Below are 23,617 nucleotides of genomic sequence, written 5' to 3' on the forward strand. Positions count from 1 at the left end.
CCTTGTTCCTTGGAAGGAAAGCTATGACAAACTTAGTGTATTAAAAAGCAGAGACATCACTCTGCTGAGAAAGGTCAGCACTGTCAAAGCTACGGTTCTTCCAGTAGTCATGTATGGATGTGAGAGCTGGACCATAAAGAAGGCTTGAACACCGAAGATCTGACGCTTTTGAAATGTGGTGTTGGAGAAGACTCTTGAGAGTCCGTTGGACTGCAAGGAGATCCAACCAGTCAATCCTAAAGGAAATCAGTCCTCAATATTCACTGGAAGAACTGATGCTGAAGCCAAAGGAAGCTTCAATACTTTGACCACCTGATGCAAAGAGCTGACTCATTGGAAAAGACCCTGATGCTGGGAAAGACTGAGGGTAGAAGAAGAGGGCAGCAGAGGATGAAATGGTTGCACAGCATCACTGACGCAGTGGGCATGAATGTGAGCAAACTCTGGGAGTTGGTGATAGACAGGGAAACCTGGTGTGCTGCAGTCTATGGGGTCGCAAAGAGTCGGACAGAGCTCAGCAACTGAACAACATGAAACAGAACACTTGTAAATGTTAACAGTGGTTATGAGTGGTCAGATTGCACTCATTGCAGATTGATTTTTCTTCTTCCCTTTTCCTCCTGGCTCCAGTTTCCATGCACTTGGCCTGTGCAATAAGTCCAAAGAAAGTCTCTACTGAGCCTAACCCACTCCGGTATTCTTGCCTGGGAAATCTCATAGACAGAGGAGCCTGGAGGGCTACAGTCCACGAGGTTGCAAAGAATCGGACATGACTGAGCACGCACTGAGCCTAAACAAATGCCCTGAGGAAATATCCTGCCTCTGTTTTATTCTTTGCAGTGAGTTCTGGCTCCTAAGCTCCTACAGGGTTGAGAAACTACTCTGATTTGTATTCCCAGCACTGGGTGCAGTGCCTGGCCCATAGCTGATGACTGGTAAACGGCTGCTGTAACATTAGCTCCCTGAACCCTTGGGGATGGGACAGCACTGCCCAGTAGCTTCTAGCATTCCAGCATGTTCAGGGACTGGGGGTTCTCACCCCGTGAACCAGGTACACCCCCAGAGGGCGCTCTTGGGCGCTGGCCCCAGGCGCCATGGCACCGAGGGAAATGCAGGGAGCCACTCGGGACACACGGCCTGCTGTCATCCACAGCACACACCTTCATCCCCCCAACCCGGCCAGCACGTCCCCTCCCCTCCTCTGCATCACCCTCTGGGACTTACCCTCTGAAGCCGTCACGGTGCCAGTGGCATTGGCCAAATCCAGGAGGATGGAGGGGAAGGCGGGATGCAGGAGGTATAGGTGGTGAAGGCTGGGTGGCTCGGTTCCCAGGACGACATCCTGACAACGAGAAACAGGGAGAGCAAAGGTCAGTCCACACTCCCCCGTACAAGGTTGTTCAGATGAAAGGACGGCAGAGACGGTGGGGGTTCCTCATCCCCTACCAGGCCAAGACCCGATCCCACACCAGGGCGTGTGTGGGAGAAACTCCCATGTACGAGAGACGTGTCATTTCAAAGCTCAAAACACTGGCTAAACACTAACTTCGTCAAACCTCCAGAGCTGGAAAACGCTTTCTCCCTCATAGGAAAAAGAAAGGAAGAAAGGAAATAGGCATGCCCCAGGAGAGAAAATAATGGGAGCCCTCACGGTCTGGGGCCTCTGGGAGTATCAGGAACGGTTCTTCCCTGGCAGCAGGTGGGGCTTTGTCAAGGGAAAGCCTGCGTATGAAAACACGGTGAACCAAAGACCCCTGCTTTCACTGGATAGCAAAGGCAACTGCAAATGTCAAGCTAAAAAAAAAAAATACAAAAACTTATCTATTCCTGAAATAATTAAGACACGGATCAGACAGACTCATTAATTACAAAAACAAAAATCCCAAGATCTCAGTGTCAGTCTCCCAACCCCCTAAGGCAGAAGCAATGCACATCGGAACTCTCTTCACCATCTGACTCTGTGCAAGGTTGATATTCTGCAGACGCAAGGCTGTAGAGCACAGGAACCCCATGAACGAGTTACCCAGTACCTCCCCTCCTCCGGGACCATGTGGAGTGAGTGTCAGTCCCGCTCCTCCACTGTCAACAGGGGAGGGGTCACTTGGGTGGGGGGCTCACAACCCCGCTCCCACCAGTGCCCACAAAGCAGAAGAAGGCATTTCCGTACCCAGGATCCCAGCACCATGGGCAGGTCACATGATAAGAAAATAGCTTATCCATGACACAGACACCTAAGTTACTAGAGGAGAAGGCTAGGGGGAAGGGATAGCTAGGGAGTTTGGGACTGACATGTACACACTGCTATATTTAAAATGGATAACCATGTGTGGCTGAGTCCCTTTGCAGTCCACCTGAAACTATCACAACACTGGTAATTGGCTATACTCCAATATAAAAACTTCTTAAAAAAAAAAGGATAACCCACAAGGGTGTACAGTATAGCACAGGGAACTCTGTTCAACATCCTGTAACAACCTAAATGGGAAAAGAATTTGAAAAAGAATAGATACATGTATATGTATAACTGAATCTCTCTGTTATACACCTGATACTAACACATTATTAATCAACTATGTGAAAGTGAAAATGTTAGCCGCTCAGTCATATCTAACTGTCTGCAACCCCATGGATTATAGTCCGCCAGGCTCCTTTCTGTCCATGGGACTCTCCAGGCAAGAATACTGGAGTGGGTTGCTATGACCTTCTCCAGGGGATCTTCTCAACCCAGGGATTGAAACCAGGTCTCTCGCATCTCCTGCACTGGCAGGCAGGTTCTTTACCACTAGCGCCACTCCAATATAAAATTAAAAGTTAAAAAAAAAAAGAAAGAACATAGCCAAAGTCCCTTCTCACTGCCTACAGAACGGAGCCCAAACTCCTTCACGTGAAAACCAACATCTTACACCATTTAACCCAAATCAGCCTTTCCCAGCCTCCTACGATTATTTGCCTGCACATCCATGCTCCAAGAAGGTCTGTGAAACAAGCTCACACTTCACTAGGCTTTACCTGTCCTTAGCTGATCTCATTCCCCCTTGGACGTCATCCTCAAGAGCCATGTCCACATTAAAACACTTCTTGTCACAAGGTCTCCAACTCGATGCCACCTCTTTCGTGAAAAGCTCCCTAATCGCCACCCCACTCCATAAAACAAAGACCCTCCTCCTTTTGTGCTTCCACCTAAACTTTGTATCTGCACCTCCTTAGAGCATTTGTAACCTGCTTTTGTTTTGTGCTTATTTGTAGATGCTTACATTTGAGAGTAATCTCGTCTGAGTCCCTCATTTTATTAAATGAGGAAACCAGGAAGTTAAATGTTAGGTAGAATGTTCACAGTCATACGTCAGGGAACTTCAGAGTTAGGACAATCATCTTTGGAAATCTGATCCTAAAGCGAGGGACTGTATTAGCATCTGCATTAATGGATAAAAAGCATGAGACTCAGAAAAGGTAAGTCCTAGAGTGCACAGCTGATGAACTAAGGACTCCTCCTACGTCAGTTCCCCATCACCCAGGACCATCTGCATGTCCTCCAGAGGGCAGCACTGTCCTCAGTTTACCCTGAGGTCCCTGGCACACAGTAGGTGCTGGTCAACTTGTGTTTAACTCAACTAAATCAGAGTGAGTCTTACTCAATACCCCCTGGCACCTGGCAGAGGCAGCCCTCCACCTCCTCAACCCCATCAAACTCCCACAGGATAATATGTAAGATGTTCTCAGGGCTTCCCTGGTGGTTCAGTAGTGAAGAATCTGCCTGCCAATGCAGGAGATGTGGGTTTGATCTCTAGTCTGGGTAGATTGCCACGTGCCTGAGTGCCATAACTACTGAGCCCATGCACCACATCTACTGAATTTGTGCTCTTGAGCCCAGGAACCACAACTACTGAGTCCACGTGATGCAGCTACTAAAGCCCGCACACCCTAGAGCCCAGGCCTGCAACAAGAGAAGCCACTGCAGCTAGAGAGTAGCACCTACTTGCTGCAACTGGAGAAAAGCCAGCAACAAAGACCCAGCACAGCCAAAAACTAAGTAATTAATTAAATCAAAAAGAAATCTGTTCTCAACTCTGCCTTCTGCATATCAAAACGTCTATCCCGTGACCTCCCAGGGGAACCTTCATCTTCAGCCGATGGACAAAGTCGGCGATGACTTAGCAACTAGAAACAAACAACAACGTGGTTTCCTCACAACGTTGAGATAATTTCTGCTGTACAGTGAAGCGAATCAGCCTTATGTACACATATACGCCCTCCCTTCTGGGTTTCCTGGGTGGGTGGGAAACCCACCCACCCAGGTCACTGTCTCTACCCATAACCACTCGGAAGACAGCAGGTCTAATAAAACCTCCAGACCCAGTTAGCCTCAAGAGCAGGTGCCATCTGACATTAGGCTCACTCACAGGATTGGGCGATGCAGCTGACAGCCTTTCGGCCCAGAAGAGGAAGACAGACTTCTGCTCCACAGTGGCTGCTGACGTGGCCGGGGTTTCTTTCATGTGACATGGGATGCTGTAACTCCACGCGACCAGGCCAGAGTCTCCGTCCACCACCATCACCTGCAGAAGAGAAGGTGGTGAGTACAGCCCATCCTGAGAGAGAGAGCAAAACACCGAGACACAAAACCAGATAAAAACCCACAGACACGCAAACAACACATACATTAACAGGTGGAACTTAAATCAGATGCCAACAACGGGGTGTTCAAGGAGCGTTATGTAACAACTAGGTCCAGGAGTCTGGACAAGGACATGAACTTGGGCAAACTCTGGAAGACAGAGAGGGACAGAGGGGCCTGGTGTGCTGCAGTCCATGGGGTCACAAAGATTCGGACATGACTTAGCAAGTGAACAACAACAACCAGGAGTCTAGACGGAGCCTAAAGGACTGCAGAATTCCCGGTGGGAAGTGACATTATAAATCATTGAGGCCTCCTCTCATTGTCAGATGAGGAAATGGAGGCTCAGAGACAGGAAGTGACACCGATTACTCTGTACTTGGGACGGTCCTGGGTGGAGCAGCCATTCTGCCGTGGAGGAGCTAAAACCCACGCCTCGTCTCTGTCCCTTCCTGCTGGTGACCGTGGCCAACCACAGTTAGGGGAACACGATCAGGTGACAGCTCAGTCCTACCCCCTGTGCTAAAGCTTTAGAGTCTGACTCTGCCATGTGCATCCTGGCAGGTGCAGCTCAGACCAAGGGGAGCCTCAAATTTAAAACAGCAAACTCTGAACAGGCAAAAAAACATAAATTAAGAGAAAATGCACTCAGTTGTATCTCTCAAAAGATAATTAAGGGGAATTCAAAATCCCTGGCCGCATGTATATTTCCTCATCACCCCAAATCCCTCCTATCACACAGTTCTAGAACAAAACAGCTTCTCATCTGCCAAAATCCCGGGGGCTTCCCTAATGGCTGAGTGGGCAAAGAATCTGCCTGCAATGCAGGAGCCACAGGAGACTCAGGTTCGATCCCTGGGTCGGGAAGATCCCCTAAAGAAGAGCATGGCAACCCACTCCAGTATTCTTACCTGGGGAAACCTATGGATAGAGGAGCCTGGCAGGCTACGGTCCAGGGGGCCGCAGAGAGTCAGACACAACTTAGCGACCAAACAATAACATTGGTGACCTTGGAATACACTCCACCATCCATCTCAGGGCCTCTGGATCTCCTGAGTGGATCTGCCCCTCTTTTAGAAATGCAATTCAACTGCCAGGCCCTGATCACCTTTCCCTCCTTCATGAAGTCTTCCATGACAACCCAGCACCCCAGTTGCCCACCTTCTCCAAAATCTCAGAGGAGTATATAAACTGAAGTGGTACATTTATTGATACATGCCTTTCCCCAACAAGAGACTTCAGAAAGCACCTGGACACTGAGAATCCACAAGGAACTCCTGCACAAGGAGTAGGGCAGCGAGAAAAGCTTCTGCTGCTGTAGTTGTTAGCATTGCATTGTGACTGTTCATTTCACCCATCCACTACACTTGGAGTTCTTGGAAGAAAGGGACCGTGTTTTAAGGTTCTCTCTATTTTTCACGATGCCAAGCGCAGGCCTGGACACCAAGTTCATCCTGGATATATGTTCTGATTGATCTTCATCCCCAGGTTTTACCTTTTTCATCTCAACTCCATTCGGTATCTGCAGAAGGAAGTCTATCGTCTCATCATCCGTGAAATACCCCGGAGTAGGCTGGCTGCAAGTGAGAGCAATGTGAGTGATGGGAAGTGAAGGACCAAAAGGGGAGAATGGGACCCCCCACTCCCCTTGCACTGGCTCCAGATATTAACATCAAGCAATGGTTCTGGACGGTTTTGAGTGAGTAGAAGCGTATCACTAACCTGTGCAGGCCTTGGAGGCCCAAGGCCCAGGAAGGGGTGAGGTTCTGCCCCCGAAGCAGGACGAGGCCTTGTCTGGTTGTGATCAGAAGATTGCTGCTGTTGGAATCCGGCGCCTTCACCATCTGGAGGAGCTCCACCCCATCGCTGAGTTAAACAAGAAACCCCGACAGTTAGTCTCAGGCTGGGGTGAGATTCCTGCCACATATCCTGGCTAATCCTCTAAGTGCACATGTCTGTACAGACCCTTGCGTTCGTCTTCTACCAGTGTCTTGTCAAGAGGGGCACTCTCGGGACTTCCCTGGTGGTCCAGTGGTTAAGATGCCATGTTTAAAATGCAGGGGACATGTGTTCGCTTCCTGGTAGGGGAAGTAAGATCCCACATGCTACATGGTGTGGCTAAAAAAAATTTTTTTTTAAAAGAGGGGCACTCTTGCTGTTTCATTTGAATCTCTTTTTCCTGGTTTCTTTAGAAATCAAGGAGCCCTAGAAAATTCACGCAATTTCAGAAGGAACAGACAGGAGAAGAAGTGCCTCTCACACTGGATGCTCTGGAAAGATAACAGAGCCAAGAACAATGACAGGGAAGGAGCCAGAGGTCGGGACAGGATGCCTGAAACTGTCATTAAGCTTGGACAGCAGCTCACACTCGTTGTTGTTGTTCAGTCACTAAGTTGTGTCCGACTCTGTGATCCCATGGACTGCAGCATGCCAGGCTTCCCTGTCCTTCAGCATCTCCCAGTTTGCTCACACTCACGTCCATTGAGTCAGTGACGCTATCTAACCATTTCATTTTCTGTCGCCCCCTTCTCCTGCCCTCAATCTCTCCCAGCATCACGGTCTTTTCTAATGAGTTGGCTCCTCTCATCAGTGGGCCAAAGTATTGGAGCTTCAGCACCAGCTCACACTCAATACTTCATCAAATTATTGGGTTGGTCAAAAAGTTCATTTGGGTTTTTCTGTAAGATCTTAAGGGAAAACTAGAATGAACTGTTTGGCCAGCCCAATATTTCTTCCTCTGTACAACTGGGACCACTGTATTTAACATCAGTCAAATGCACTGACACAGTATGATACTGCCTAAGAAAATGCTGGGTTTCCCCATTGGCTCAGCAGTGAAAAATCCACCTGCAATGCAGGAGACATGGGCTCAATCCCTGGGTCGAGAAGATTCCCTGGAGAAGAAAACAGCAACCCACTCCAGTATTCTTGCCTGGGAAATCCCATGGACAGAGGAGCCTGGTGGGCTATAGTCCATGGGGTTGCAAAGAGTTGGATAGGACTGAGTCAGACACAACTTAGCACTAAACAACAACAAAGAAAATGCTAGAAGGTGATATGAAGCTTCTGGTAGAAAAATAACAAAGATAATTATTACCCAGGCCCAGGGTGAAATGGATAACATCCACTGCATATGACAAATAATATGCTTTTAGTTAAGGAAAAAATGAGGGTAAAAAAAAACGAAAAAGATTTCATGGATGTTATTTTTGCCTCTGCCACAATGATTTGTTAAGAGAAAAACACAGGAACAGAGCAGGGCTGATCCTTCAGCAGAGTTTCACAAGCAGTTCTGTTAAATAAATCCATTTCCCTACCTGAGGTTCCCTGGTCTCAACTGCCCTCCTCTGACTCCCACTCCAAACAAATATCCTTCTCTGCCAGCTGTGTGCAAAGTGATCACCCACACACAGACATCAACACATTATGTAGCCAGGAGAAGAGTACTTCTAACTCCCCGCAACCAGATCGGGAGGTGGTCCGTGAAGGCCAGCACCATTTTCCCCCCAAACCTCTGCCCACATATCTGCCAGCCCACCAGACACTGAGATTCCAGGCATGCGTGGGCTCGGGTCTCACAGTGGCAGGACTAGATGGCTGCCCACCTGTAAACATCAATGAGCTCAGACAGGTTGACGGATCTCCGCTTCTCCCACTCGGGTTCCTCTATCTGCAGGGAAGGTGGTAAGCTGTCTCGATTTTGGGCCTGAACGAAAATGTCCCGCAGGGCAACAGCCTGGATATTACCTAACAGCACAGAAGAACCGACACGGAGAAGCTGAACTCAATAGAACTTTCCCAGGGGGAGGACAGGCGTGGGAGACCCAGAGCCTGGGTGGAGGGATGGATTCACACAGGGAGCCAGTATGGAGGTGGCTAAGCAGATGCTGGGCAGTCTTCTCATTGGAGAAGGTGGCCAGGGACAGCAGAATGAAAACCCTGTAGCAGGGGGTCCCTGGCAGAGGAGGTGACAGAGGGCTCGTGTCAGAGACTCCAGGCTTTCTTCCCATTGCCCAGGGAGACTTCACCACATACCCATGGGGACAGCAGCAAACACAAGCCTTGCTTCTTACCAAAGCCAAACAGGATGTAGGCGGCCCCACTGGTGGTGATGTACACCTGAGGGCCAATCAGGTTGCCGACTCCCACGATGTTGTACTTCACAGGTCGGCCCATGGGGCTCCCTGTCCGGCCAGACACCAGCAGAAAACACAGATCTGGCTGATAAAGTGAAAGACCGGGGTTGAGCCCATAGAAACCCTGTTGTTACCAAATCAAGTCATTTCTTCACAGTCATTCCTTCTTGTTAGCTAAGGGGTCAGAAACACCTCCCATGGTTGAAAAGCCCAAGGCCACATCTGCTTTGCTGTATTTCCTGGGAAGCTTGAAAGTGAAGCAAATGCCCCATTCCCTTGTTAGATACAAGCCAAGGGCACCTGCATGGTGACTTGGGCAATTTCTCCAAAGCACAGCTGTTGCTGAGGAGCAGTCTCCTGAAGCACAGAACTCTAGCCTAGAGCTAAATACAGGATCCACCAGTCACTACCCACCCCTATACCCATAAATCCCCAGCAATATTTGGTCCCATGAGAATCAGTGCAGGCCATGTGCTCCCATTATAACACACATGTCTGGCCTGGCCACTACCGATCAACCTCACTCCCAAGCAGAGATCAGCAAACCTTTTCTGGCAAAACAGTAAATATTTTATGTTTTGCCAGCCAGGTAGTTTCTGCAGCAACTACTCTACTCCACCACTCTTGTATAAAAGCAGCCATAGACAGTATGTGAATGAATAGGTGTGACAATAAAACTTTATTTACAAAAACAAATAGTGGGCCAAATTTGGCCTACATGCCATGGTTTGCCAATCCCTGCACGAGAGGGTTTTCTTTTGTGAATAGAGGCACTGGTTGAGAAATACAAGGACTACATTGCTGTCTTGATTTCAGTAAAGCTTTTGACAGAGTTTATTGTCATGAGTACTTATGGACAAGAGATATGATTCTCAGTGTACCCCGAGAAGGGGCCAACACCAACCCAGAGGGAGTTTTAGTGGAATGTCACCTCACCCAGCTATTATCTTATTCCTATTTATTCTTGTATCAAATACATGAATGAACAGAATTCAGGTTTATCACAAAGCTGAGAGAGATAGCTAGTATGCTGCATGACAAACTGAAAATTCCAAAAAGTCTTAGGCTGGAAGATGGGTCAAAATCTAGAAGAAAAAACTGGCCCGTTAATTAAAAGACATGGATATTTCATGGTAACAAGACTTACTGTGGTGATCATTTTGAAATATATAGAAATATCAAATCGGTATGATGTACACCAGGAACTAACATAGTGCTGCAGGTTAATTATATTATACTTCAAAAACAAATTCATAGAAAAAGAAATCAGATTCATGGTTACTAGAGGCGGGGGGGTGGGAGGAGGGGGCATTGAAGGAAGGTGGTCAAAACTGACAAACTCCAGCTATAAGATAAGTAAGTACTAGAGATGTAATGTACAACATAATAAATATAATTAACAGTTATAAGTCGTATATGAGAGTTAAGAGAATAAATCCTAAGAGTTTTCATCACAAGGAAAATTTTTTTCTATTTCTTTAATTTTGCATCAGTATGAGATAACGGATGTTCACTAAACTTATTGTGGTCATCGTTTCAGGATGTATGTAAGTCAAATCATTTTGCTGTAACACCTTAAACAGTGCTATATGTCAGTTATACAGTGCTATTACGTCAGCTATATCTCAATAAAACTGGAAGGAAAAAAGAAAGAAAGAAGTAGTGGGAAAGATATGGGTGCTTTAACTGATTATAAACAAAAACAAGAAGGCTATCACCATCTTTGGCTGCATTTATAGATATATGGAGTCAATATCAGAAGAAGTAACAATTTCCTCATTTGATATAACCGGTTATATTACAAACAGAATACTGTTTTCATTTATGGATACCACATAAAAGAGATATGGGCCAAGTGGAGTGAAAAAAGAAAGAAATCAAGAAAGAAGGGGTCTGGATCATGTTGCATGAGGAACAGTATGAGAAACTAGCTATTTAGGCTTCCCTGGTGGCTCAGACGGTAAAGAATCTGCCTGAAATGTAGGAGACCTGGGTTCGATCCCTGGGTCAGGAAGGATACCCTAGAGGAGGGAATGGCTATCCACTCCAGTATCCTTGCCTGAAGAATTCCACGGACAGACGGCCCTGGTGAGCTACAGTCCATGGGGTCACAAAGAGTCAGACACGACTGAGCAACTAACAGTTTCTCTTTCTTTTCAGCCTTGACAGCAGCAGGCTCTAGAGGGACCAGGCTTCCAGCAAAAGAGAGTTCATGTAGAAGAGGATTAGATTCATTCAGTGTTCTACGGGGCTGACGTGGCACAATGAATGGAAGGTAGGAGAAAGCAGATTTCTCACTCATAAGACAGAATTTTCTAGAGCGAACCAAGAATGAAATAAACTATGTCACAAATCAATGCTATTGCCATCAGCCTGAGGACTCAGAGGTATGGCTGCCCATGTGTCTGGAACAGTGTATCAGTGACTACAGCACAGTGTGAGAGCATTAATGTCACAGCTTCCAAGTTCCATTCCCTTTGACATGCTAGCCCAGATGCGCTCTCTAACCCCAGCCAGGTCCAGATGTCCCAAGGCTGCCTCACTCTAAGCCCAGATCTAAGAATGCCACCCCTCGAAGTCAAAGACCTGACACACCTCATTCCCCCTTCCATGTCTACAGCGGACAGCAAGCATGTTCCTCGGGTTCTTTGTCGCTGGTACAGAAGTCAGAAAGGTCAGTATGAAGATGAAGCGATGGCTATGAACCCACCACTTCTCCAAGACTTTGCTGCTCCTGTCTATCACTTTCCAGACAGAAGGGAGACTGGTCCATACCCATACCCCTACCACCAAAAAAAGAAAAAAAGGCACAGAGTAGGAGTTGATGAGAAGTCACTCTTCTAACAGAGCCTCCTCATCATGGAGGGTCCCTCAATCAGGTCCAAACCATCGTCCTGTCCACCACCACAGGCGAGTAAGAAGCCAGATGGAGGAGTCAAGGCCAAGATTTGTAACCTTGTCCGGGACATGTAAATCTGTTCAATGTTTTGCTGTGCTTCTGCTAACCATAATTCCTTAAAAAAAAAACTAAACTCCCCATACTTTCCACTCTCTGACAGATGAACCTTCTGAGACTCACTCCCTGATGAATGGAATTGTTAAAATATTCCCGACTCCCCAGTCTCTTTATTCACAGTGACCAGAATGAAAAAGATTATGTGCAGAATTCCAGACATTTTGGTTCAATCTTCTCTGAGCCCAACTGGCCAGCTGAAGAAAAACAAACAGAAAGGACCCCTAAAAGTGGACTCATCTTTGGAAATTTCCCTCACGATCTGTCTTCTTTTCTCTCATCTCATGAACATAAAGTATCATCCTAGGTACTAGCGCAGGGCTCCCGAAACTTGTGACTGGTAGGGTGCTCTGAGTTATTTTACGGCAGAAAGTTAAGAAGAACTAAAGAGCCTCTCGATGAAGGTGAAAGAGGAGAGTGAAAAGGTTGGCTTAAAGCTCAACGTTCAGAAAACTAAGATCATGGCATCTGGTCCCATCACTCCATGGGAAATAGATGGGGAAACAGTAGAAACAGTGTCAGACTTTATTTTTTTGGGCTCCAGAATCACTGCTGTTGGTGACTGCAGCCATGAAATTAAAAGACGCTTACTCCTTGGAAGGAAGGTTATGGCCAACCTAGATAGCATATTTAAAAGCAGAGACATTACTTTGCCAACAAAAGTCTATCTAGTCAAGGCTATGGTTTTTCCAGTGGTCATGTATGGATGTGAGAGTTGGATGGTGAAGAAAGCTGAGCGCCGAAGAATTGATGCTTTTGAACTGTGGTGTTGGAGAAGACTCTTGAGAGTCCCTTGGACTGCAAGGAGATCCAATCAATCCATTCTAAAAGAGATCGATCCTGGGTGTTCATTGGAAGGTCTGATGTTGAAGCTGAAACTCCAATACTTTGGCCACCTCATGCGAAGGGTTGACTCATTGGAAAAGACCCTAATGCTGGGTAGGATTGGGGGCGGGAGGAGAAGGGGACGACAGAGGATGAGATGGTTGGATGGCATCACCGACTCGATGGACATGGGTTTGGGTAGACTCCGGGAGTTGGTGATGGACAGGGAGGCCTGGCGTGCTGCAATTCATGGGGTCGCAAAGAGTCAGACACGACTGAGCGACTGAACTGAACTGAACTGACGAAAAACCATCAAGTACTGACAAATTTAATTTCATTCTAAATAATTTCACTTGCATGTTTTGTACTAATAACTCCGTTTCCATGTACGCATTACAAAAATCACGGTCTAGTCAAATTACAACAAGCTACAATGTTCTATAGACACATTTGTCCACAGATATTCTTGGCCAATTGTTCAAATCTTCTGTCCATGAGCCTTTTCTGGCAGATTCAGGCTAGACAGTCTGAGAAAAAGTCTAAGAGAAAGTCTGACAGAAGTTCTGAGAAAAGCTCCAGGAACAAAAAACTTAAAACTGAGACAATTCTGTCCATTAATATATTCTTTCCTGTGATTTAGGGAACATACTATTATTTTATCTGTGCAGAGAATAACTAGTTGCTGGGCGCTGGAATTCCAACAAAGCAAAAATTGAGGAGCAAAATTTAGGGACCACTGTACCAGAATCAGTCTGCAGTCACAGCCTAAACAACAACTCTTTTTTTTCTGGTCGCTGTTGTTATTACTTGTTTCACTTACAATTTTATCTATCTATCTATCTATCTATCTATATATCCTATGGACTTTCTATCAGTCTGTCTCATTGTTTTATAGTTGCAATAAAAATTAAACATATTAATATATTTCCATTCCTTTTGTCACGTATGTCTGAATGCGATAAGATAATAAGAGGCCAAACCAACATGCCTCCACAAACCTTAGTTTCTTCACTGGCACATTTTTAACTGGTTAATGCCCAAGTTCACATGTCAACCCTTGTATGTCAAATACGAAGAGACAAAGCTTCACTGTAAAATCAATAATACAAGACATACTCGTGGTGAAAAATAGGCACTCCAGGCATTTCAATATGTTAGTTCTAATTTTCATAACAATCCTGCAAGTAGACTAACATCCCCACTTTACATACGATGTAACCAGAGCTGGGACAGGCTCTGCGGTTTACCAAGAGCACAGAGCAGTAGAGCAGGAACTCAAACACAGACTATTTGGCTCCCAAGCTGCACCATGCACGTCAATGGAACCAGGTGAATGGGTTCATACCGGCAATTTAGTCACCTGATCTCACAAAGAGAATTTATTGAAAGCTACGCCCCTGTAATGAGGCGGTTTCAAGCAGCGTTTCTAATAATGGTACTAGGAACTGACCAAAGTTGCTTTCCCTGTAAGAGACAAGGACCACTGAGCATGGTGCATACCTGCAAATCCCCAATGGCCAGAACTGCGAAGTCTCTAACACCATCTTCATCCACGTCCGGCAGCACCACGGCTGGGGCGGCCAGGGTCCCGTTGGATAAGTAGTTTGGGTTTAAAGTCCACATGGCTTTCCCTGGGGAAGGATAAATACGCTGATCACAACGAGCGCTTTCTGCCTCTGCAAAAGGCAGATGCTAGGCTGCCAGGCCAGAAAAGAGACTCAATGGGCTGAGTGACAGACAGAAACTCCTACACACTTTTCCCTTTAGTTTGTATGTCACTGGGGAGAAAGGGAGTGTGAACTGAAATCTGCAAGTATCTGGCTATCAAGTCCATGTAATAACCCAACACCTGGGTTTTTTAGGTAATATGGACATGATGAAGTTTGTTCAAGAAAGAAAAGCCCCCTTGTCTGGAATGGAGGAATTGATCTGTTGAAGATGATTCCAACTACTAAGGAACTGTCCAAGGACAGCCAAACAGAAGCCCAACCCACTCCTTCTGGCATATGTTCAGAGGAGTAGAGAAACCATAAAAGATGACTTCAGTGCTGGAGTTAACTCACATGCAAAAATTTTTTTTCACTCAGAAGAACCCCATTCCCAGACTCCAATCTTTACACCTAGGAAGGAGGCTACTTATCCAGCTTTGTTTGAGTCCAAGGTTAAGAGCACACTGGAAGTGTAAGACTCTGTAAGGAGCCTTCATAATACTTGATTTTTTTCTATCTCTTTTGTCATGTATGTCTGAATGCGATAGCATGAAAAGAGGCCAAACCAACACGCCTCCACAAACCTTAAGTTTTTTCACTGGCCTATTTTTAACTTGTTAATGCCCAAGTTCACATGTGAACCCTTATATATCAAATACAAACAGACAAAGCTCCACTGTCTTCTGTACAAAGAACACAGTAGGGAGATTATTTCAAAACCAAAAGCCCTGGGGCAGTTTCTGTTTGGATAACTCAGTTTAGCCCTATCCTATCATCAAACAGGTTGAACCATGGATGTGGTACTCTACTTAAACCCGTTCTCTTATTTCCCTTAATATCCACCTTCCAGAGCAGGAGATCAGACCTCCTACCATGGGAGAGTGGAACGGTCCCTTCCCTACCAGACTGTTCTAATGCAAGGTGAGGGCTCCCAGGAGCAGGGACCTCTCATGGCCAACGATCTTTACCTGACGTCCCATTGAATGCACTGAGCATCTTGTGTGTCCCCGTCACTAGGCAGACAGTTTTGGCCATGTTCCCTGGTGTCAGATCCAAACAGGTAATATCTCGGGCCTCCTCGGGGAGGGGACTAGACCACAGCGTGCTGCCGTTCATCCCCGAAAGGCACACAAGGACAGCAGGTGGTCTTGAGACACCTAAAAGCACACAAGAGATGATAAAGGGAGGAAGCCAAGGAGATGAGAAGGAGATATGAGCAGGGGACCAGAAAACCTAAAGGACCTGTGTGCTCAGCTCCCTCCCATATTTCTGGGAAAAAGGTCTGTGAATGGGCACCTGTCACATCTGTGTAACACATCTCTCGTGTAAGGTGAGCTTCCGTGACCTCCTCCAGGCGACCTGTGTGCACCTTCACTCTCACAACATGTCTATTAACATGTCTATCATCTTAGCTCTGCTAAGCAGGGGTATCCTTAAGGCTAAAGCCTGTCACATTCATTTTTGTATCCTTAGCCCCACTCCAGTACTCTTGCCTGGAAAATCCCATGGACGGAGGAGCTTGGTAGGCTGCAGTCCATGGGGTCGCTAAGAGTTGGACACGACTGAGCAACTTCACTTTCACTTTTCACTTTCATGCATTGGAGAAGGAAATGGCAACCCACTCCAGTGTTCTTGCCTGGAGAATCCCAGGGACGGCGGAGCCTGGTGGGCTGCCGTCTATGGGGTTGCACAGAGGCGGACATGACTGAGGTGACTTAGCAGTAGCAGCAGTGCTTTGCAAAGCACCTGGCACATAAAGCAGCCAACTGCTTTCTGAATAAAAGGAGCAAAATCAAGAATATGAAAAAGGAGTGGCTGGAAACAAAACAAACAAAAAACCCAGAAGGCAAGGTTATGCTCAAAAATTCAAGACAGATCTAGGGACTTCTCTGGTGCCCCAGTGGTTAAGACTCCAAACTTCCAATGTGGGGGGTACAGGTTCGATCCCTGGTCGGGCAACTAAGATCCCACATGCTGCATGGTGTGGCCATAAAACACGAAAATTAAGACTGATGTAGAATATGTGGAGAGCAGAGAGCAAGTGCCTGAATTGTAATCACTGCTAGCAAATGCTGAGAGCAGAAAAAAATCTTTTTTAAAACTAAGCCTGAAGATGACACATAGCGATGATATCAGGAGATCCCCTGGTCTAGAGTTCCATGGACTCAGCTGATCTGGTCCCAGCAGGCAAGAATACTTGGGCAAACTTAGTACTGAGGTCCAAGGATGGCTGATAAAGGATAAATGCAGCTCACTTGTTTAACAAACAATCCTCTACGTCATGCAGCAACCCTATCAGAAGCATCATGTTCTCTCTTGCCAGTTTCACATTCATTTTCACTATGGGCAGATAGCCCAACTCACTTCCCCACTTCCAGCAACAGCTAATAAGGACTGGACATGTAGGTTTTACAGCTTCACTGTACCTAGTCCTTGAAACTGTTAATTAAATATATACAGCCAAGGGGACTTACTGGAGGCATGGAGTGGTTAAGACTCAGCTTCCACTGCAGGGGGCACGGGTTCAATGCCTGGTTAGGGAACGAAGATCCCACATGCCATGTAATGTGGTCAAAAAATTGAAATAAACAAACAAGCTAAAAGCAAGTAACAAACTGGCTTACTCTTTCAGACCTTGTTGCCAGAAGCAGCAATTTACATGGTAAATCGTGGCAATACACATCATCTCCCAGACTTCCCAGGGATGCTCTCATTAACAGACTTTACTGTCCTTCCCTCTTCACTTCCCTACCAACTTCACGTCAACTGTGTGACTCATCTTTTTCTGGGTGGTGATGGGTCATCCCTTCTCTACCAGACCACGACTCCTTGAGGCAGAGACCACACTCCTTATTAGCTCAACAGAACTAGTGCAGCTCTATGTAAGGTGCACAGCAGGTCAAATAAGAAACGCAGTCCTCTTCACATCCAGTGGCACAGATCTTTGAACCCACTGGCTGGGGTTACGGACACAGCAGTCTGACATAAGGGTCAAGGTCATGAACTCCCCAGAATCTCCAGCCTGTACCATTTAGATCCCAGTTCTACCACTGCCAGCTGTGGGGCTTCAGGCAAGTTCCTTCACTTCACTATGCCTCAGTTTTCCCCATCTGCGAATGGGGATAATAACATTAGTCTGTCTTATAGGAACACTGAGGGATAAATCCATTCACAATATGTACATACAACAGTGCATAGCACATACAAAGTATCATGTGTTCACTTTATTATTTTTTTTTTATAATCTATAACCAAATCAGGCTGGTCCATCTTATGTCCAAATTCATGGCCTTACCTCTGAGCCCTGATAAATAGCAAACCGTGCAAAATACCAAATGACTAAAAAAAAAAAAATCTCTAAAAGTGAATGGGGGGAGTTTTTACTTCAAAAGCTGATCAGTCTTAAGTGGAAAAAATATATAAATATAATTAAAGTTCAATCATGTAAGTCAATTTCTAGGTTAGAGGTTCTTCCCATTAAAAAAAAATTATACCCAAATTGCTTCTACATATTGCACAAGCCCTGGGAAGATATTTTTAATGCTCTCTACAATGTCCCTAAACATTTATTTCGGGGCCTGAATGATTAAAAAGTAGCTAGGAGGTTGTACATGCGTGCTCAGTCACTCCGTTGTGTCCAATTCTTTGTGACCCCATGGACTATAGCAGGCCAGGCTCCTCTGTCCACGGAATTTTCCAAGCAATTTTCTCCTACTGGAGAGGGTTGCCATTTCCTCCTCCAGGGGATCTTCCCAACCCAGGGATCGAACCAGCATCTCCTGTGTCTTGTGCATTAGTAGGCAGACTCCTGGGAAGCCCTAGGAGTGCGTTCTCTGCCTCCAGCCACAGCTACTGTATCAGTTTACAGACTGCAGTTCCAATCCACTTAAATGAAGGCTGAAGGACAAACCCAAAGGCCCCATGTACCTATACTGAAAATGTAACTTTTTTGTTTCTGCAGTTGACATGTATCAGCTGGGGTCCCCCCAAAAAACAGCCCACTCAAGTAGGGTAAGTTGTGAAGGTTTAATAAAGACATAAAGATGTGGTCAGGGTGTAGAGAAATCACAAGAGACAGTACAGCCCCTCAGAACTGTGACCATTTCCAGGGCCCAAGAGACAGGGGAGGAAGGGATTCTTAGAAGCCAGAAAAACAAGGTCCGTAGGAGGATCACCTTGAGACAGACTGTGACCTCTGATCAAGGAGGCCCAGCGGGGAGAGCCCAGGAAATAAATACTCTCTGGTTACTCTCTGCCTCTCCTCCAGCTTCTGGCCTGTGCTCCTCACTGGCCAAACCTAATGGAAGTCTGCAGACTGGGGAACCTGCTGACTTAATGCATACCGGGTCCGCTTCTCATCTCTCAGGGAGCAGGATGGGAAGCAGAGACAGAGGAGCAAACAAATAGGGTCAGAGGAAAACACCCAGGCAAGACGTACATGCATAAGGATATGTTGGAACATCGGTAAAAGCTTTCTGCCAGGGATGAGAGCCTATGTTTATTATCATCTAAGAGGCCGGGGAGAACTGACTCAGGGAAAATTCAAGCAACCTAAGTGCTGGTGCTATTCAGGGCAGGCGTGTGGCCAAGAAACCTTGTCTCTGGATCTCAGGGTCCTCGCTGAACAGGGCGGCCACTGAAAGTACCCTCCAGCTCTCACTAGCCACAACTTCTTGAAACAGGCATTATGTACAAGCTGCTGCATGAACTTGACTTATGTTTAATGCCCAGGGATTCTAGCTGCCCTTAGTGAGAGGCACCAGGCAGAAGTGGGTCTATGTATCTTATCCTATCTAGGGATGACCAGGCTCATTGGATACGAGGGATTGCCAAGGGCTTTCTCCTCACTGCAGGCCCATCAGCTCGCAACCCCAATGCCTCCCTTATCTCACACCCTCCAATCAACCAGCTCCTCCCACCCAGGCCTCCAAAAGCCACCCTCTTACCGGCCGCACTCCCATTCCCTGATGGCACGAAGGAGAGGAGCACGTCTCGCAGGCCATCTCCATTTACATCCGCCAGGTCCAACGGCGACAAGTCCCCGCCTGATGGACACAAGAGACAGAGCCCTCAGCAAGTGACACAGACCAGCTCCCTGCTCCAGGCTGGACAGGGAACGCTCCATAAAAACCAGGCAGATCTCAGCTCCTAGATGAGAGACACGGACCCAGTTCTGCCTGTGCTTCTCATTAAGGACAGCTAGAATCCCTGGACATTAAAAGTAACTCAAACGTGAGAAGATTCTGGAAGGTGGAAAGAAGACAGATCACCTGGGGATGGTAAGCCCCAAGGAAGGACAATTTGGGGGTTCCCCTGGGTTTTCTTTGACCTCACATATCCCAGACAGGGTGGTGCAGAAACTGGCACCCCAGTAATGCCAACAGGGACACACAGGAAGGCCCCAGAAAAGCTGGTCTCCAGCCAAAGGATAGGAAAGGCACAGCCTAGCAAGACGGAGAAGTTTTCAACAATAACCGTTCTACTCCAAGCAAAACCCACAGATAAAACTGTGGCCCCACCTGGTCCCACAGGACAGGCCAAGTGGAAACCCTTTCCGGGTAACAAGGCCCCTCTTGCCCCACCAGGGTCATGTCAGAGAAGTCGGGTGGGAGGCTGGACTCCCATCCCTGCCCAGCAGCACTCAGGCCTCCATACACAAGGGAAGCCCAGAGTCCTACCTCCACCAAGCATTCATGGGGCAGCCCCCTCGCCTGGTGTCCTCAGAGGCCTGGACTTCCTCCTCCACCGAGCAGGGACAAGGTAGGCAGCATCACCCCTACACACACACACACAGACACACACACACACACACACACACACACACACACACACACCTCCAAACAGTGTGCAGAGGTGACTGTCAAATTTGGAGAGAATTCACACATGGCTGGTAGAAGTGTCAACTAGTACAACCACTATGGAAAATGATTTAATATAAACTCCTAGACATGTGGGCTTCCCGGGTGGCTCAGTGGTAAAGAATCTGCCTGCAAAGCAGGAGACACAGGTTTGATCTTGGGTCAGGAAGAGCCCCTGGAAAAGGGAATGGCTATCCACTCCAGTATTGTTTTTTTTTTCACTCCAGTATTCTTTCCTGGAGAATCCCATGGACAGAGAAGACCGGTGGGCTATAGTCCATAAGGTTGCAAGAGTCTGACACAACTGAAGCAACTTAGCACGCATGCCTAGACATACAACACACCCTGCCAACCAACAATTTCACTCCCAGGTTTACGCTCAAGGGAAATTCTTACATACGCCATCAGGACACACATTCAAGAATCTTCTTAGTGGTACTGCTGCTGCTGCTGCTAAGTCGTGTCTGACCTCTTTCGCGAACCCATGGACTGTAGCCCGCCAGACTCCTCTGTCCATGGGATTTCCCAGGCAAGGATACTGGAGTGGGTTGCCATTTCCTTCTTCAGGGTAGTGGTATTACTTACTTTTAAAAAACAGAAGCCATCTAAATGCTCACCAACAGTAAAATGGATTGCTAAATCAGGATATTCATACCATGGAAAATTAGTGGTGAAAATAAAGAAACTCTAGTGACAGTACATTGATAACAGATAAACCTCAAACATTTTCTTTAAACATGCTGAACAAAAAAGCAAGACACAGAAGACTACATGATTATATTTAGATGACATTCAAAAACAGGCAAAATTAAAGGATGGATCATTTAGGCATACAAATCTATGTGGCAAAACTTTAAACATAAGTAAAGGAATACCAACAGGAAACTCAGGACAGCGGAACTCTTTGGTGGACAGAGGGGGATAAGGGGAGGAGGTGAGGACACATGGGGAATTACAAGGTCATGTGTTTTAAACTAAGCAGTGGATACACCAAGAACATGTTATTAGTCTTTACATTGTATGTAAAATTACAAGAGCTAACACAGAAAAATCAAAAAAGAAAGGAAGAGAGGGAGAGGTATTCTTTGTGTAGGAACATATCATAAGACATATCCACCCAGTTTTGCCATTCGAGACAGTAAAGCTGAGAACACAGAACTTATTAGAAGCTAATTCGACTAGATCAGAGAGGGTCAGAGAGACAATGTTTCTAGATCAAGAAGACACAGGGGTGTGGGTATACTGCAGGGCACACTACCCTCTTCAGGTTTCTAGCTGGAACTGACTTCAGACAGATGAAAAAGAGAAGAGCACGCAAACTTTATTTATTAAAATTGTACATGCACCTGGGAGTCCTCACATTTAAATGAAGACCCAAAGAGGTGGCCAGGCCTCAGTGTTATATCCCATATTGCACAAAGAGTGGTCGCTGTGGAAAAGAAACGGAAATATATGATGCTGGGAAAGACTGAAGGCAAAAGGAGAAGGGGGAGGCAGAGGATGAGATGGTTGGATGGCATCACTGACTCAATGGACATGAATCTGAGCAAACTCCAGGAGATGGTGAAGGGCAGGAAAGCCTGGCATGCTGCAGTCCATGGGGTCACAAAGAGTCCAACACGACTTAGTGACTGAACAACAATGAACAGGAAGATAGGAGTTATTCTAACAAGGTCTATGTACACAGATGTCTCTCAGCCTCAACCCCAGATGATAAAATTGTTCTTTTCTCCTGCTATAGGGAGAGCATCTTTCACCTGGGAGTTTCATCTCCTGCTTGTAGGAAGACTCGAAGGTCAGTGGCCTTCTTGCACATGCTGTTGTTCAAATGCCTTTAACGCACAACAGCCAATCCGCCAAAGTGCCACAGTTGGGCTTGTGTGTTCTGAACCCCTTTTGCCTGGTACAATTTACAAGAGACAGGACCACTCAACACTAACAGTCAGATGGGGTCTCCAGTCTTGACTCAGAGTAAGCTGTGTTAAAGAAACCTCCTCTACCACCTAAGTGTCCATCAACAGGAATGGATACAGTTAAGATGTGGTACACTACTATATTCAAAATGCATAACCAACACAGACCAAGTACAGCACATGGAACTCGACTCAAATTATGTGGCAGCCTGGATGGGAGGAGGATGTGGGGGAGAATGGATGCATCTATAGGTATGGCTGAGTCCCTTGGCTGTTCACCTGAAACTATTACAACATTGCTAATCGGTCATATACCCCGATACATAATAAAAAGTTTAAAAAGAAAAGAAGATGTATAGCCTGTATACATATATGCATACATATATACAACGGAATACTACTCAGCCATAAAAAAGAATGAAATTTGCTATCTGCAACAACATGGATGGACTTGGAGGATATTATGCTAAATGAAATAAGGCAGATAAAAGACAAATACTGTACAGTATCACTTACATGTAAAATCTCAAAAAATACAACAAAACAGTGACTATAACAAAAAAGAAGCAGACTCACAGCTACAGGGAACAAACTAATGGTTACCAGTGGTTAAGAGGAAAGAAGGGCAGAGCAATATAGAGGATTTTTTAAAAGGGGTTATCATGGGATTATAGGAAACTACAGGTGAGAAACTTCTGAAAACTGTAAAGCACTGTAAAATTTAAAGAATCTCTCCTTCAATAAAATATATAATAAAAATAAAAAAAATAAAGAAACCTGCTCTAAAATGAGTCAAAATAGCCAGAATTACTTGGGTAGCACCATCCCAACCATTAGGAACAGGAAAAAAAAGTTACAGCAAGAAAGCAACTCTCTTTTTTCTTGGAAAGAAATAATTTCATAAACAACAATGTCCTACTGTAGAGCACAGAGAACTATATTCAATATCTTATGATAGCCCATAGTGGAAAAGAATCTGAAAAAGAAGGTATAGATATATAGATATAACTGAATTACTTTGCTGTACAGCAGGAACTAATACAACATTGCAAATCAACTATGAAAGTGAAACTGTTATTCCCTTTGTCATGCCCAACTCTTTGTGAACCCATGAACTGTAGCCCACCAGGCTCCTCTGTCCATGGGATTCTCCAAGCAAGAATACTGGAGTGGGCTGCCATTTCCTCCTCCAGGGGATCTTCCCCACCCAGGGATTGAACCCAGGTCTCCTGCACTGCAAGCAGATTCTTCACCCTCTGAGCCACCATGCTGCTGCTGTTGCTGCTAACTCACTTCAGTCGTGTCCGACTCTGTGCGACCCCAGAGACGGCAGCCCACCAGGCTCCCCCGTCCCTGGGATTCTCCAGGCAAGAACACGAGTGGGTTGCCATTTCCTTCTCCAATGCATGAAAGCGAAAAGTGAAAGTGAAGTCGCTCAGTCATGTCCGACTCTTAGCAACCCCACGGACTGCAGCCCACCAGGCTCCTCCATCCATGGGATTTTCCAGGCAAGAGTCCTGGAGTGGGGTGCCATTGCCTTCTCCGAAG

At 46.2% G+C, this 23,617-nt stretch overlaps 1 protein-coding gene across 7 annotated transcripts in view; it reads right to left on the reverse strand.

The window, feature by feature from the left end:
* FAM234B (family with sequence similarity 234 member B) overlaps nt 1-23,617 on the reverse strand; it is a 105,631-nt gene that overhangs the window by 5,271 nt on the left and 76,743 nt on the right. For all 7 annotated transcript variants that reach the window (XM_081589251.1, XM_081589252.1, XM_081589250.1 and 4 more), the window contains 9 exons: nt 19,245-19,343; nt 15,267-15,455; nt 14,090-14,220; nt 8,689-8,836; nt 8,221-8,362; nt 6,338-6,481; nt 6,111-6,192; nt 4,401-4,556; nt 1,225-1,342 (listed from right to left, as the gene is read on the reverse strand). In XM_081589251.1, coding sequence (XP_081445377.1) covers nt 1,225-1,342; nt 4,401-4,556; nt 6,111-6,192; nt 6,338-6,481; nt 8,221-8,362; nt 8,689-8,836; nt 14,090-14,220; nt 15,267-15,455; nt 19,245-19,343 — 1,209 coding nt within the window. The remainder of the gene's footprint in view (nt 1-1,224; nt 1,343-4,400; nt 4,557-6,110; nt 6,193-6,337; nt 6,482-8,220; nt 8,363-8,688; nt 8,837-14,089; nt 14,221-15,266; nt 15,456-19,244; nt 19,344-23,617) is intronic.

Source organism: Giraffa tippelskirchi, chromosome 4 (assembly GCF_054371585.1).
Source record: "Giraffa tippelskirchi isolate mGirTip1 chromosome 4, T2T-mGirTip1v1.2.pri, whole genome shotgun sequence".
In the NCBI taxonomy this organism is placed as follows: domain Eukaryota; kingdom Metazoa; phylum Chordata; class Mammalia; order Artiodactyla; family Giraffidae; genus Giraffa; species Giraffa tippelskirchi.